This window comes from Gymnoscopelus microlampas (genome assembly GCF_963454915.1).
Source record: "Gymnoscopelus microlampas genome assembly, chromosome: 6".
Classification (NCBI taxonomy): domain Eukaryota; kingdom Metazoa; phylum Chordata; class Actinopteri; order Myctophiformes; family Myctophidae; genus Gymnoscopelus; species Gymnoscopelus microlampas.
This window is the reverse complement of record NC_139943.1, coordinates 12,489,731-12,502,446: the sequence shown is the minus strand read 5'-3', so window position 1 is coordinate 12,502,446 and position 12,716 is coordinate 12,489,731. Positions and strand designations below refer to the sequence as shown.

General features: G+C 43.2%; 1 protein-coding gene across 1 annotated transcript in view; it reads left to right on the top strand.

Annotated features, from left to right (window-relative positions):
• The window catches only part of LOC311047672 (A disintegrin and metalloproteinase with thrombospondin motifs 20), a 159,128-nt gene that overhangs the window by 100,429 nt on the left and 45,983 nt on the right, over positions 1 to 12,716 (top strand). The window contains exons 24-28 of the mRNA XM_084060470.1: positions 166 to 273; positions 4,494 to 4,658; positions 6,699 to 6,977; positions 8,137 to 8,298; positions 11,119 to 11,298. Of these exons, the coding sequence (XP_083916596.1) occupies positions 166 to 273; positions 4,494 to 4,658; positions 6,699 to 6,977; positions 8,137 to 8,298; positions 11,119 to 11,298 (894 nt within the window). The remainder of the gene's footprint in view (positions 1 to 165; positions 274 to 4,493; positions 4,659 to 6,698; positions 6,978 to 8,136; positions 8,299 to 11,118; positions 11,299 to 12,716) is intronic.

Below are 12,716 nucleotides of genomic sequence, written 5' to 3'. Positions count from 1 at the left end.
ACCCTCACCCTGACAGGCACTTAGAATTGTAGGAGTTTTAGATTTAGTTTGACTTTACTGTTATCTGGGGACACTCCTCCAAAATCATGTGGGGACAGTTGAGAACCACTGCTATAGACTGAACTGTACGTGTGTGTGTGTGTGTGTGTGTGTGTGTGTGTTTAGGACTGTGAGGTGGCACCGTGTCCCTGGATGTCACCTCTGCACAGCACGCCTCGCCCTGACCCCTCCAACCAGCTGCTGACCCAGTGGCGATATGGCTCCTGGACCACGGTATGGACACGTTTAATTCATACTAAATGAGCCTGCATCACAATCCATTGATTGATTGATTGAATACTTTATTAACAGTTTGCAAAGACAAGCACAGGGAAGTACAGCTCAGTACAAGGCCTGTAAAGAGGATTTTAAACCCAAGAAAGCACTATGGCTTGTTTCCATTGAGGTCCTTCCATAGCTTTGAAGATACAGTATAGTAAAAAAATACACCAAACCATGTGTGGTACAGCAAATAATTAGGAGCAAATGGGGGACTTTCGATGAAAATTAGCATTATTGCAAAAATAAATTTGGTATGTTTACATTACATCATGTCCAGTATGTGTTGTTCATTAATATGTGCTGTCTGGTCCCAAATAAACAACTAAAATAAAGTAATAGCATATTGTTGCTATCGGGCAGAAAAACCTTGTATCTCCAGACTTCAACTTCTTATGTTTCTTCGTAAATCAATGCCCTACTTCATCATCACATACTACTGTGTAGTAGCACAGTCAATACCGGATTGACTGTGCTACTATTAAATCGGCTGTATTCCCTTTTATAATAGACTTTTTTGTATGTGATGCATGAGTTTTGTAAGATTATTATTATTTATTTTTTTGTGTGTGATACACCACCAGTTGCTCAAAGCCCTGGGATATAACAAAGACACAGATGGAAATTGTCGGAAGTGCCACATGGGCATGTGAACATATGCGGCATTCTGCCGCCACTGTCTGACCGTACCTTAAGACGCAACAAACCTGACAGGAAAACCTAGCTTACTGTATGTAGACAGGAAACACCTACATAATGTAGACAGGAAACACCTACTGTACCTAATGTAGACAGGACACAGAAACACCTACATGTTGTAGACAGGAAACACCTACATAATGTAGACATGGGATTACATTTGTTCTACTGCTATGCCACAAAAATGTGGAATTCCATACCAACAGTCACAAAAACATGTCAATCCTTAATCTCCTTCAAAACCGCTTACAGGTGGCTGCAATTCGGAACTGGCCCCTGTAAAAAGTCACAGCCTAACCCCCCAGTGTTCCAGATAACTGAATGATGAAGGGAAGGCGCACCTCGTTGAGAAATGTAAACCAGAACTGGAGATGCTCCTCACATGTATCTCTCATCTTCCTTCTGGCAGCAGCTCTGACTGTAACCTTTTGCTTGTCGTAAATGAATCTGCTCGGCTGGCAATCCCAACGCAATCACAACAGAGCAGCTGATGCTTGTTCACTTTGCCTCTGTCTTTCACAAACGAGGATGTAGGGGATATTGACTTTAACAGCTTGACAGATCGGGGTAGAGTTACACGTCTCCCGTTATGATGAGCGTGTTTGGAAATGCGCGGGGGCCATATTAGCTTTCATAGAGTCGTGCACTGTGTGCCAACGTCATAAAGTTGTCTTACTGTGTGCCAACGTTATGCCCTCCACAGATAATACTGTTCAGCCCCATGGAAAATGATTTAGCATGGTCTCTTAGCATACCTGTACGAACAAACGAGCACATGCAAGTGTGAATATGTGACAAGTTTTGACAGACAGCTAGTCGTTAAGTTTTTTTTTCCATTTTATTTTGTTTCACGTCAAGCAGGCAGTCATAGCTACAAATTGTTGTAAATAGCCGATCTACAAGCTCACAACGCGTCGCAGTGCGACGTGTCGTGAACAGATGAAAGAAATCTGATCTGATAAATAGCAGATCTGCTATTTACGGAAGGAAAACTCTTCCGCCTACGTGAATCGGCCCTAGCCAATCACAGATTGGATCTTGACCGAAACTGAACTCTTTTACCAAAACAAAGAAGAATCTGTATTATTATTATAACAAAAATCTTATCAATATAATAATTGCTTCTTTGGGATGTACATGACATGAAAATTACGGGAATATTAACGTGACTCGCAAAATGAGAGCCCCCGAAAAGTCTCTCTCTGGATAAAAGAAAAAGAAAACATGCATTATGCATAAAACGCATGCACATACACACAATCTTGGAAAAGGCACATGTGCGCAAAAAAGCATACCGAGTGGAGTGTCGGGGGGGGGGTTAGTAACTTGGTAGGCCCCTCTGTGTCTCGTGCACTTAGCATTGTTGCCTGCTGCAAATGAAAACCACATTTCATCTAAACACCAGTCTACGGTTTCTAAGATGGAACCTCGTGTGTCAGTCTGAAAGCTGACATGAGCTCGTATGTCAAAATTAGGAGAGCGCCAGTGTGCAGGCTTCTACACATGTGCAAACACACACACACGCACACACACACGCACACGCACGCGCACGCACGCACGCACGCACGCACGCATGCACACACACACACACACACACACACACACACACACACACACACATACACACATACACACATACACACATGCACGGACGGATACATTGCGATAAGAAGCATATGGTGTAAAGTTATGGAATTTAGAGTGTTATTGATATGAGTGGAACATGACTTGTGGAGCAGTGTGATTGCATTATGTATTCATCCCCTCAGCAGTGTTTATGTTGTATTGTTGAGCTGTCCAGCATTCAGTAGTTCAGACTATCAGTAGGGGAACATCGCCCTGCGGGGGGGACTCCCTCTTTCATTGGTGTGTCGCCCAGGTTGCACCTAAACCCTAACCTTTAAAGGTTGGGTAAGTGATTTACTTTGGTTGAAATAAGTGTTAAATAGCTCTATATTCTGATAGTACTAATTGCTATAGAGTGTTTGTTCAGTAAAAGGATTCTTTTTTTATTTTGATTCTGAAAAGTGCCAGAGTTTTTTTCACAGAAAACAAAAAGTGCTTAGGAAGCGAGATACAGCCTTTTTCAGTTCTAAGTTAAACAAGGAGTGGATGGAGCTGCACATCTTCAGATGATGATATCTTGGGTTCTGAACATGTTTTTCCCCCCCAAAAAAAGAAAGATTTTTTTTTCATTTTTATGCAAATTTTTCAAAAACACGTCAAACACGTTAATGGCACGTTGAGCCATAGCGCTAAAAACACGTGAAACACGTTAATGGCACTCAGTGAGTTAAACAGTAAAATGCATTTTCAGTGCTCTCGCCTGATTGGCTTAAAATGTGTCACCTACCTGAAAATGTACTATATTCTGTTTACTAAAGAGCTGGAGAGACCCCTGTGACCGAACAAACGCTCTGTTGCAATGATTGCTATCAGAATATAGTACTTTAACAATTTTAACAACAAAAAAACGAAACAAAAAAATATATAACTTACCCTACCTTTAACTTCACAAAAACTATGCCTAAACCTAACGTAACCTACCTTTTTTCGTACTTATATTGATCCCAAATGACTATTTGCAGAATTGCCCCTGTCGTCCAGTTTCCCCAGCAGTTCCCAGCAGCCCCCATAGAGCAGAACCCATAAGCATATCGCTACATCGTATGCTATTTGTTGCAGTCAATATGTTTTTGATATGTTTTCCGCCGTAGTCTGCTAAACAGACCAACGTGGGGTGAAATCACATCCACTTATGTGCCCATAATGTGTTTGTGTATATGCTTTCATGTATGTAAAGATGTATGTATCCCCCTGCTCCTAAATGATTGTCTTCTAATGTGCTGAGCAGCCTGAACGCCAAGATCAAATATAATATTCACGCTTGTATCTACATTTTATTTGATACAAATGTTCTCAAGCTGTTATGTTCCATTCGTGAGTTATCTGACTGAATGAACTACAGTAATGGAAAACACTCAGCAGACTGACAGCTGATTACAGCTGAGGCGCATATGACTCAATGTCATAGTGTCCTGCACACACTAACCTCTCGTCACCAGGCTTTCCACCACAGAGGAAAGCCTGGTTTTAATTCTAAAACTGAGCCGTGTGATCCGGTTTAGGAAAATGAAGGGTGGGGTGGGGGGGTTGTAAGCTAGTAGATCAGCGATTTCTGCTATTTTTACATGTATAAAATTTATGTATATTAAATTGTCAATCATTTCTTTGTAAATTTAAGTTATTTGTCATATCTACCCTGTGCAATTTTTGGTAACATAAAAGGCAACAGAAATTAAAAATGTATTCATAATTATGTTCCAATGTTCAATGCCAAACACACAATTAAATCTTTAATTGCAATTATTTGAGTGACAATTAAATCGTCAACTTAAATTTGTAATTGTGACAGCCCTAATTGATCCCAGGCTATGCACAGCACTAAGGCCATGCTTCCTCCCTGTGTCCTGCAGTGCTCGGTGTCCTGTGGCAAGGGGAAGCGAGCGCGCTATGTCAGCTGCAGGGACGCCCAGGGAGGGGTGGCCGACGAGTCGTACTGTGCCCACCTGCCCCGTCCCCCAGAAACCGATGCGTGCTTCAGCCCGTGTGGCCAGTGGCGTGCCGGGGAGTGGTCTCCTGTGAGTATAACATGCATCCGACACTGTGTCCAATCAACACACATATTTCCCATGTTTCATAGACTTATACAGTAATCACTAAATTGTGTTAGTTATTATGCCGTGGCTTTGTAGGAGACAGTGTTGATTTTGACAGCAAATTTTGATTTAGTTTTAATCATAGTCTTTTGAATAAAATTCATATTTTAGTCATCTGAAATGTTTTAGTTTTTGTCTAGTTTTAGTCGACTAAATATCATAAGATTATAGTCGACTAAATCTACTGTTGATTTGGTCGACTATAATGTATTTTGGCGGGTCTTGATGCTTGATGGCGTCGTATTGCCTGATTTGAACACTTGGTTGCATGCTGAAAATAGCCGATCTACAAGCTCACAACGTGTCGCAGGGCGACACGTTGTGAGCTTGGCTATCTTCACAGCGCTGAGATTGGATATCTTCACAGCGCAACACCCAAGCGTAACCAAACGTAAAATGACTTATTTTAGTTTTACTGGATCTGTTCTCCACTCGTCCCTCCCTAACATTTTAGTCAAATTTGTATTTGTTGACAAAGTTTTCAATATATTTAGTCTTAGTTTTAATCATCGTAGCTTAGTTTTTATTTCGTTTTTGTCAGTGAAAAAAGGACGATTCTTTGTCGTTGTTTTAGTCGACAAAATCAACACTGGTAGGAGGCTAGCATCTACAGAGGTCGGTCTGGGTGAGCGTGTGTGTCTGTTTGTGTGTCTGTTTGTGTGTCTTTGTGTCCGGGGCCATTCTTCTCGCAAACAATCTGTCATCACCAAATTTCTTATACACACAGCCAGTTAGATTATTATTCAAGTTTCTTTGTTTCATTCCAAGAATATAAAGGGGGAGGAGCTCACCCCTATTCAGTCTGAATGCACATATGTTACTCATGTAATGTGTTTGGCCTTGATTTGTGAACGTTAGCAAGCCTCTCCCAAAGCTCAACATCACGAGAGCCAAGACTCTCCTTGATAATGTCATTAATAGACAGATTTAGGGTTTCTCTTGCCAGTGCATGGAAGAACAATTTTCAACAGGTACTGGGAAATAACATAAAGGCTAATTTACACAGATATTATATAGACACATTCTTGGTCTATACTCCTTTGGCGCTCCCCAAAAAAATGGAATCATGTGGAATCACTTGACGATCTCGAAAATAGGTTGGGAATAGCTGCTCCATAGTATTCTAGGGTTAGTACACAAAATGAATCCACTAGTTCCTCAGCCTCGATCAGTGGAGCAGCTCCAGTTGTGATAACATCAGAGCTTAGAAGAGGTTCTGTGGTTTATACTGGAGCTCTGTGAGAGAAGCTCCCACAGTGTTTACGAAACACTGCTTGGCAACCGTGTGTACATTCTGCATTTTGACTTTTGTTTATGGATTTACATTCCAACATCGAATTATGGATTCTGAGGATGTTATAATTTTGTCGCTGTCAGGCTGAAACTCTCCATGTTCAACTTTTTACGTCTTTTTGTAAATTAACGTCCCTACTTTGTCATATTAGCAGGGACGCAGAGGGGGGGGGGGGTTTGAACATACTCAGTTATCAGGGACTCAGGGATACTCCCCCCCCCCCACACACTTTTGGGATCTACACTTCAATCATGGATTCAATCATTCATTCATCCTTGTACCTAATTAACCAAAATAAACCTACAAAAACGTGCGTGCACACACACGGAACGCATGCACGCGTCCTGGCGCGTGCATGCATGCGTCCCGTTCGGTTCTAAAATGCCCTCTGCGTCCTTGCGTACTAGTGTCACACAAAAGTAGCAAAAACAGCCTATCTACAAACTCGCCACACATCCCAATGGCACACGTTATGGGCTAGTTCAAATAGCGAAACCGATTAACAAGAGCTTGTGATTAAATAATAACTACATTGGACCCATTGGAACTCAGGTTCTTTTTCCCCTTTTCCTGAAAAGTACCCGTTTTGGACATACAAGGTTTCCACCCTGACAGTGACGAGATCGGAACGCTGACTGGCCATTCTCTCTGTTGCTCATTACCTCCAGTGTTCGGTGACGTGTGGGGCCGGGGGTCGGACCACCAGGCAGGTGGTCTGCACCAACTACCACCAGCCCGTGGACCAGGCCTTCTGCGACCCGGACGAGAGGCCCGGCACGGAGCAGGAGTGCACGGCGGCGCCCTGCCCCTCCGTCTACAACCGGCGGCGGGCCAACGACCAGCCCTACGGGTACCCCCGAGACCGAGACCCTGGCCACCACCCTGGTCACAGCAGCTGGAACGTGCCCTCGGCGGACAACCAGTGGAGGACGGGACCCTGGGGAGCGGTATGTCCGACCGTTATCATCTCATACAATCGCTATTTTCATTTTTTAAGTGGAATTTCATTGCATGCAAAATAATTTGTATATGGAGCATATTGATAACTTATACTTAAGTTATACATAAAGCTTTGATTAAAAGATTTTCACACATTTTCACAATAAAAAAATTAAAAAAGCAGATCTACTATGAGCTTGTATATCTGCAATGGGTTAAGGTCTTGCCTGGCCATCTGCACTTTGGACCGACGGGAATTTGCTATGGTGTAATAATGAGCTTTTAACAGCTATGAATATAAATCACTACAGTCATTATCCAGTCAGTATCCTTCATACTGTACTTAGTGTGGTGGGACTGTACTCGCTCCCACTGACAGTAGGGGGGATGTGTTGTCATTTTTTAATTGGACACAGAGCGTACCTGTTGCTCCGTTCAAGGCTGATCTGTGTACGGTCTGCCAGACTGTTCTTAAACAATAATGTGCTCTGTCTGTGGAAGGAGCATTCTGCAGCTGGTCAAGGTCTCGGTTGAAGTCAGGTCAACGTAACAGAGAGAGAGAGATAGATAGCGTGTGTGCGTTTGTGTGTGTGTGTGTGTGTGTGTGTGTGTGTGTGTGTGTGTGTGTGTGTGTGTGTGTGTGTGTGTGTGTGTGTGTGTGTGTGTGTGTGTGTGTGTGTGTGTGTGTGTGTGTGTGTGTGTGTGTGTGTGTGTGTGTGTGTGTGTGTGTGTGCGTGTGTGTGTGCATGCATGTGTGCGTGCGCATTGTCTCCCTAGTTTGTTGCAATAAACCAACTGTATGTGGAAACAATATTTTTGACAATGTTATTGATGTGATTCACTTGTTAAAAAAATTAATTTGTGGATGAACCACTTTCAACTTGGCGTACCTCTTTAAATAAATGTAAAATATAGAAAATAGCCAAATTAAAAGCACACAACACGTTGGAACCAAATAGACCCTTATGCTTCTGTAGCTCTGAACGTGTACACATGGGTCTCTGTCCTATAATGCATAGTAAACCGGAAAAAAGTTTGCGAATCAGTTGGTTTAAATGTCCTGAGATTATGTTTGTTTGAACATTTTGCATGCAAGGAGTATACAGTATACTGTATGTGTGAATGAAGTGCCAACGTATAACCCTGGTGTTCTGTGCCCTCCTCCAGTGCTCCAGTACATGTGCGGGGGGCTTCCAGAGACGGGTGGTGGTCTGCCAGGACGCGGATGGGCGCAGCAACAGCTACTGTGACGAGAGGGTCAAACCCGCCGAGTCCAAAAGCTGCGACTCGGGACCCTGTCCTCTGTGGAATTATGGGACCTACGGAGAGGTGAGCATACATGCTTTATGCCAGGGACACAGGGTCTGGTCTGGTCTGGTCTGGTCTGGTCTGGTCTGGTCTGGTCTGGTCTGGTCTGGTCTGGTCTGGTCTGGTCTGGTCTGGTCTGGTCTGGTCTGGTCTGGTCTGGTCGGTCTCTCTCTCTCTCTCTCTCTCTCTCTCTCTCTCTCTCTCTCTCTCTCTCTCTCTCTCTCTCTCTCTCTCTCTCTCTCTCTCTCTCTCTCTCTCTCTCTCTCTCTCTCTGTGTGATCCTGTGCTGTCTCCATCACACCTCATCTTTCATAATGTCACTTTGCAGGGCAGCTGTTAATGCCTTTTTGTCTGAGGAGGTCACCCAAATGTAAAGTTTTCATTTCCTTCCTGTGTAACCTAAAACAGTTGTTTTGAAGCATCGTCATGTCAAGAACACGCAAATTAATATGTATTTGGCCTCGGACCCCTATCTGAAAAGATTTTGTGCCCTTCGCCCCCGTACAAGATGATGTCATAATATTTCCAAAACGTATTCAGAATTTTTTAAATCACGTTGTGTGCGCGTGTAGAACGGCTATATTTTTTCAAATAGGCCATAGTATGTAAGTGGTTCAACTGATTTTGATTCCATATTAACTAGTCCCCCAAGGACCGCTGGGGGTCCCCAGACTATTGTAACTCACTTTTCACCTACCCCAATAACTCATCTCTAAACCGCCTACACCTGGTCCAAAACACTGCTGCCAGACTATAGGTCAAGGAGAACATGCCACATGACCCCTATCCTAGTGCCTCCCTGCACTGGCTCTCCATCAATTTTAGGATCCAGTTTAAGATTCTTGTAATCACATACAGACCTCTCCACAATCAAGCGCCTGCATATTATATATGCGACCGCCTCCATCCATAATGTTCCCTGAAGGTCACTGAGATCCTCAGCCCAGGGCCTGCTGGTTGTTTCCCTCACAAAGCTAAAGACCAAAGGTGACCGAGCCTTTGCGTATAGCACTGCCCCCCGACTGTGGAATAACCTCCCCCTGGCCTTAAGATTTGTGCCCTCTGTTGACAATTTTAAAAAGACTATTAAAAACCCACCTGTTCAGGCAGGCATTTATTTAACTTTATGTGTCTTGCAGCTTTTAATGATTGGATGTCTGACGGCTTATTTTACTCATTTGTTTTATGTTTTACACCTGTAAAGGACTTTGTGACTGTCATTGTCTGCGAAAGGTGCTCTATAAATAAAATGTACTTACTTACAGACCCCACTTTGAGAACTGTCTGAGGGTCGTCAAGCTACAATCCCTAAGTGTTATGTCCGTTGTCTCCATCTCTCTATGGAGAGAGGTAATTGCAATAATGTTCAGGCTATAACATAAAGCAGGGGTCTTCAACAGGGGGTCCGGGACCCCTAGGGGGTCCTCAGAGTTACTACAGGAGGTCCGCCAAATCTCTGTGTGATATGATTTTTTTTTTACCCACTTGAACCCTAACATCCCTTTTCTGAGGAGAACTTTAGCCAAAAATAGCTACGTGCTTCGAGGCGTTGTGAGCTTGTAGATCGGCTATTTTTGGAGGGAAAAAAAGAGCAGACCAAGTAAACAAAAAGATTTAATCTGAAACACAATTTTATACAATATAGTGGGGGTCCCTGCTTCATCTCTCTCTCAGCTAGGGGGTCCTTAGCCTGAAAACGTTGAAGACCCCTGCCATAAAGGTTGGCGGCACATCAAGTGTCCAATCTGGCATGCCGTACTGCTTCAAATCGGATTCAAATGTCCTACCCAACACCAGGGTGGAAGAGTAGTGCCTCCAACCAATACAGTTAGTTATATCAGTTAACTTGGTACTTAGCTTTGTTAGTATAGTATATTGTATTGTATTAACATAATCGTTGCTGTCGGGTGGAAACCTGGAAACCAAAACCGTAACTTTATAGGAAAAGTTAAATCTTTTTTAAACCAACTTTCTTTACTTTTTAAACAGGACTTTCACCACTTTCACTTTCATAGGGAATATATTTTGATGCCAATACTTTTGCGCCAATACTTTAGTACTTTTACTCAAGTCACATTTCGAATTCAGGCTTTTTTTTATTTACTTGTGTAAAAATGTTTATAATATTGAGGTATTCGTACTGTTACTTAATAATAACAACTGTGGCCCGGACGGTTGGGCGTAACCGTCTGGGCACCTAGGCTGGTATAATCCAGCCTGACAGCGTGTCGCGGGCTAGACTCCCGATCCCGTCGACCTTTGCTGCGTGTCACCCCCCCCATCTCTCTCCCCATTTCCTGTCAGTCTACTGTTCCTATCAACAGGGACGTGCACAGATAGACTCTAGGTGGTGCTAGAGCACCTGCCCTTTGCCCTCTTGACCAGAAGTGCCCTTTTGAAAAAAAGAAGAAAACTTTTTTTTTTTTCAGTTTACAGCAGGGGTCTTCAACAGGGGGTCCGGGACCCCTAGCGGGTCCTCAGAGTTACTACAGGGGGTCCGCCAAATCTTTATGTGATATGATTTTTGTTTTTACCATAACCACTCGAAACCTAGCATCCCTTTTCTGAGGAGAACTTTAGCCAAAAATAGCAGATCTTCTAGGCCACAACGCCTCGCGCTGTGAGGCGTTGTGCCTTGTAGTTGTGGCCTTTTTCGGCTATTTTTGGCAAAGAGGTATAGGTGTAGAGGGAAAAAAGAGCAGAGCAAGTAAACAAAAAAAAGTATAATTTACTTGAGCACCTGCCCCTCAAAATGTCTGTGCACGCCACTGCCTATCAATAAAGGCAGAAACATACCCCAAAAATGTCTTTGAATAATAACAATCGTTATCATTCCCTCAGTGTACGCAGAGCTGCGGAGGCGGCGGCAGAAGGACGCGCTTGGTGGCGTGCCAGCGGCCCAACGGCCAGAGACTCAACGACCACAACTGTGACATCCTGGACAAGCCTCCGGACATGGAGCAGTGCAACCTGCAGCCCTGCCCGGGGTCCGCGTCCTGGCACCGACGCCCATGGAAGCCGGTACGATAGTACTTCCTTCTCCCCCCCCCCCCGCCCCCTGTTTATTGTACTCCTCACTGGGGGGGCCACGTCACCGTGAGTAGACAGGGTGTGTGTCCTAAAAAAAATGACAGGGAGAGTACTGTATAACAGCACAGCACTCCAGGCCTGTGCTCTAAACCAGGGGTCTTCAACAGGGGGGGGCCGGGACCACTTGAACCCTAGCATTCCTTTTTTGAGGAGAACTTTAGCCAACAATAGCAGATCTACAAGCTCACAACGCCTCGCACCGCGAGGCGTTGTGAGCTTGTAGATCGGCTATTGTTGGCAAAGAGGTATAGGTGTAGAGGGAAAAAAGGGCAGACCAAGTAAAAACTCAAAAAAGTTTAATCTGAAACACAATTTTATATAATATAGAGTGGGTCCCTCTCTCACAGCTAGAGGGTCCTTGGCCTGAAAAATGTTGAAGACCCCTGCTCTAAACTGCGTGTTTTTAAGCCCCTAAAAAAACGTTAGCAGAGTCCAATAGAGCGCTAGCTAGCTAGCATCGCTGTTGGCTATACGAAGGGCGCGGCGGCCGGCCCCCAACCCCAAAACGGGCCCTGCAACAAGTGGCATGGTACTGATTAGAAACAAAGGAGAGAAAAAAAAGAAAGAAATGGAAATGAAAAAAAGAGAGAAAAAATAAATAAATACACAGAATGCTGCTCCACTTAGGGAATCATTAAAATACACATGGATCCCATTCTGAGCCTCGAGCTCCAAATTAAAACCTATAAATTAGAGGGACAGTGTCGTCCGGCAACGCCATATTTGTAGAGGCAATAATGAATAACTCAAAAAACAGAGGGAAAAAAAAGATATTTATTTCATATGTGAAGCGTGAAGTAAACATTGTCTGCTGTTATTGCTGTCTTCACCCTGTATTCCGAAGTACACAAGTGTATATTTGTGTATAAGAGTTTTTAATATTTTGATCTTTATTTGAACAGCAACAAATGACTTGTTACTGTGTTTTTGTACATGTATCTTTTGTACAGTGTGATTTTTTTTTTTTTTTCTCGTAGATACGTTTTTCATAATTGAATATTATTATATTTAATATTTTTTACCGGTGCTCTTGGTTCGGACCTCTCGTCTCTTCATGGATAACCACAGTTTTTTGTACAGAGGAAAATATTTTTCAAAATAACACACATTCATTAGTATTTTTGATATTGTGAATTCTTCTTTTGTTTCGTTTTGTTTTTTTATTCATAAATTAAAGCTGAAATGCAATTTTAAAACGGTCTTATATCTTCAGGGGAACTTTAAGCAGTCTAAATTGTCCAAAGCGCTTTTACCAGTAGCAAAGAAATGTTTCTAACGCTCATGTGGGTCTAAGATAGAAAAGTCGCTGTTACAACGAAGTATCAACTAATTGTCAAGAGACATGTTAT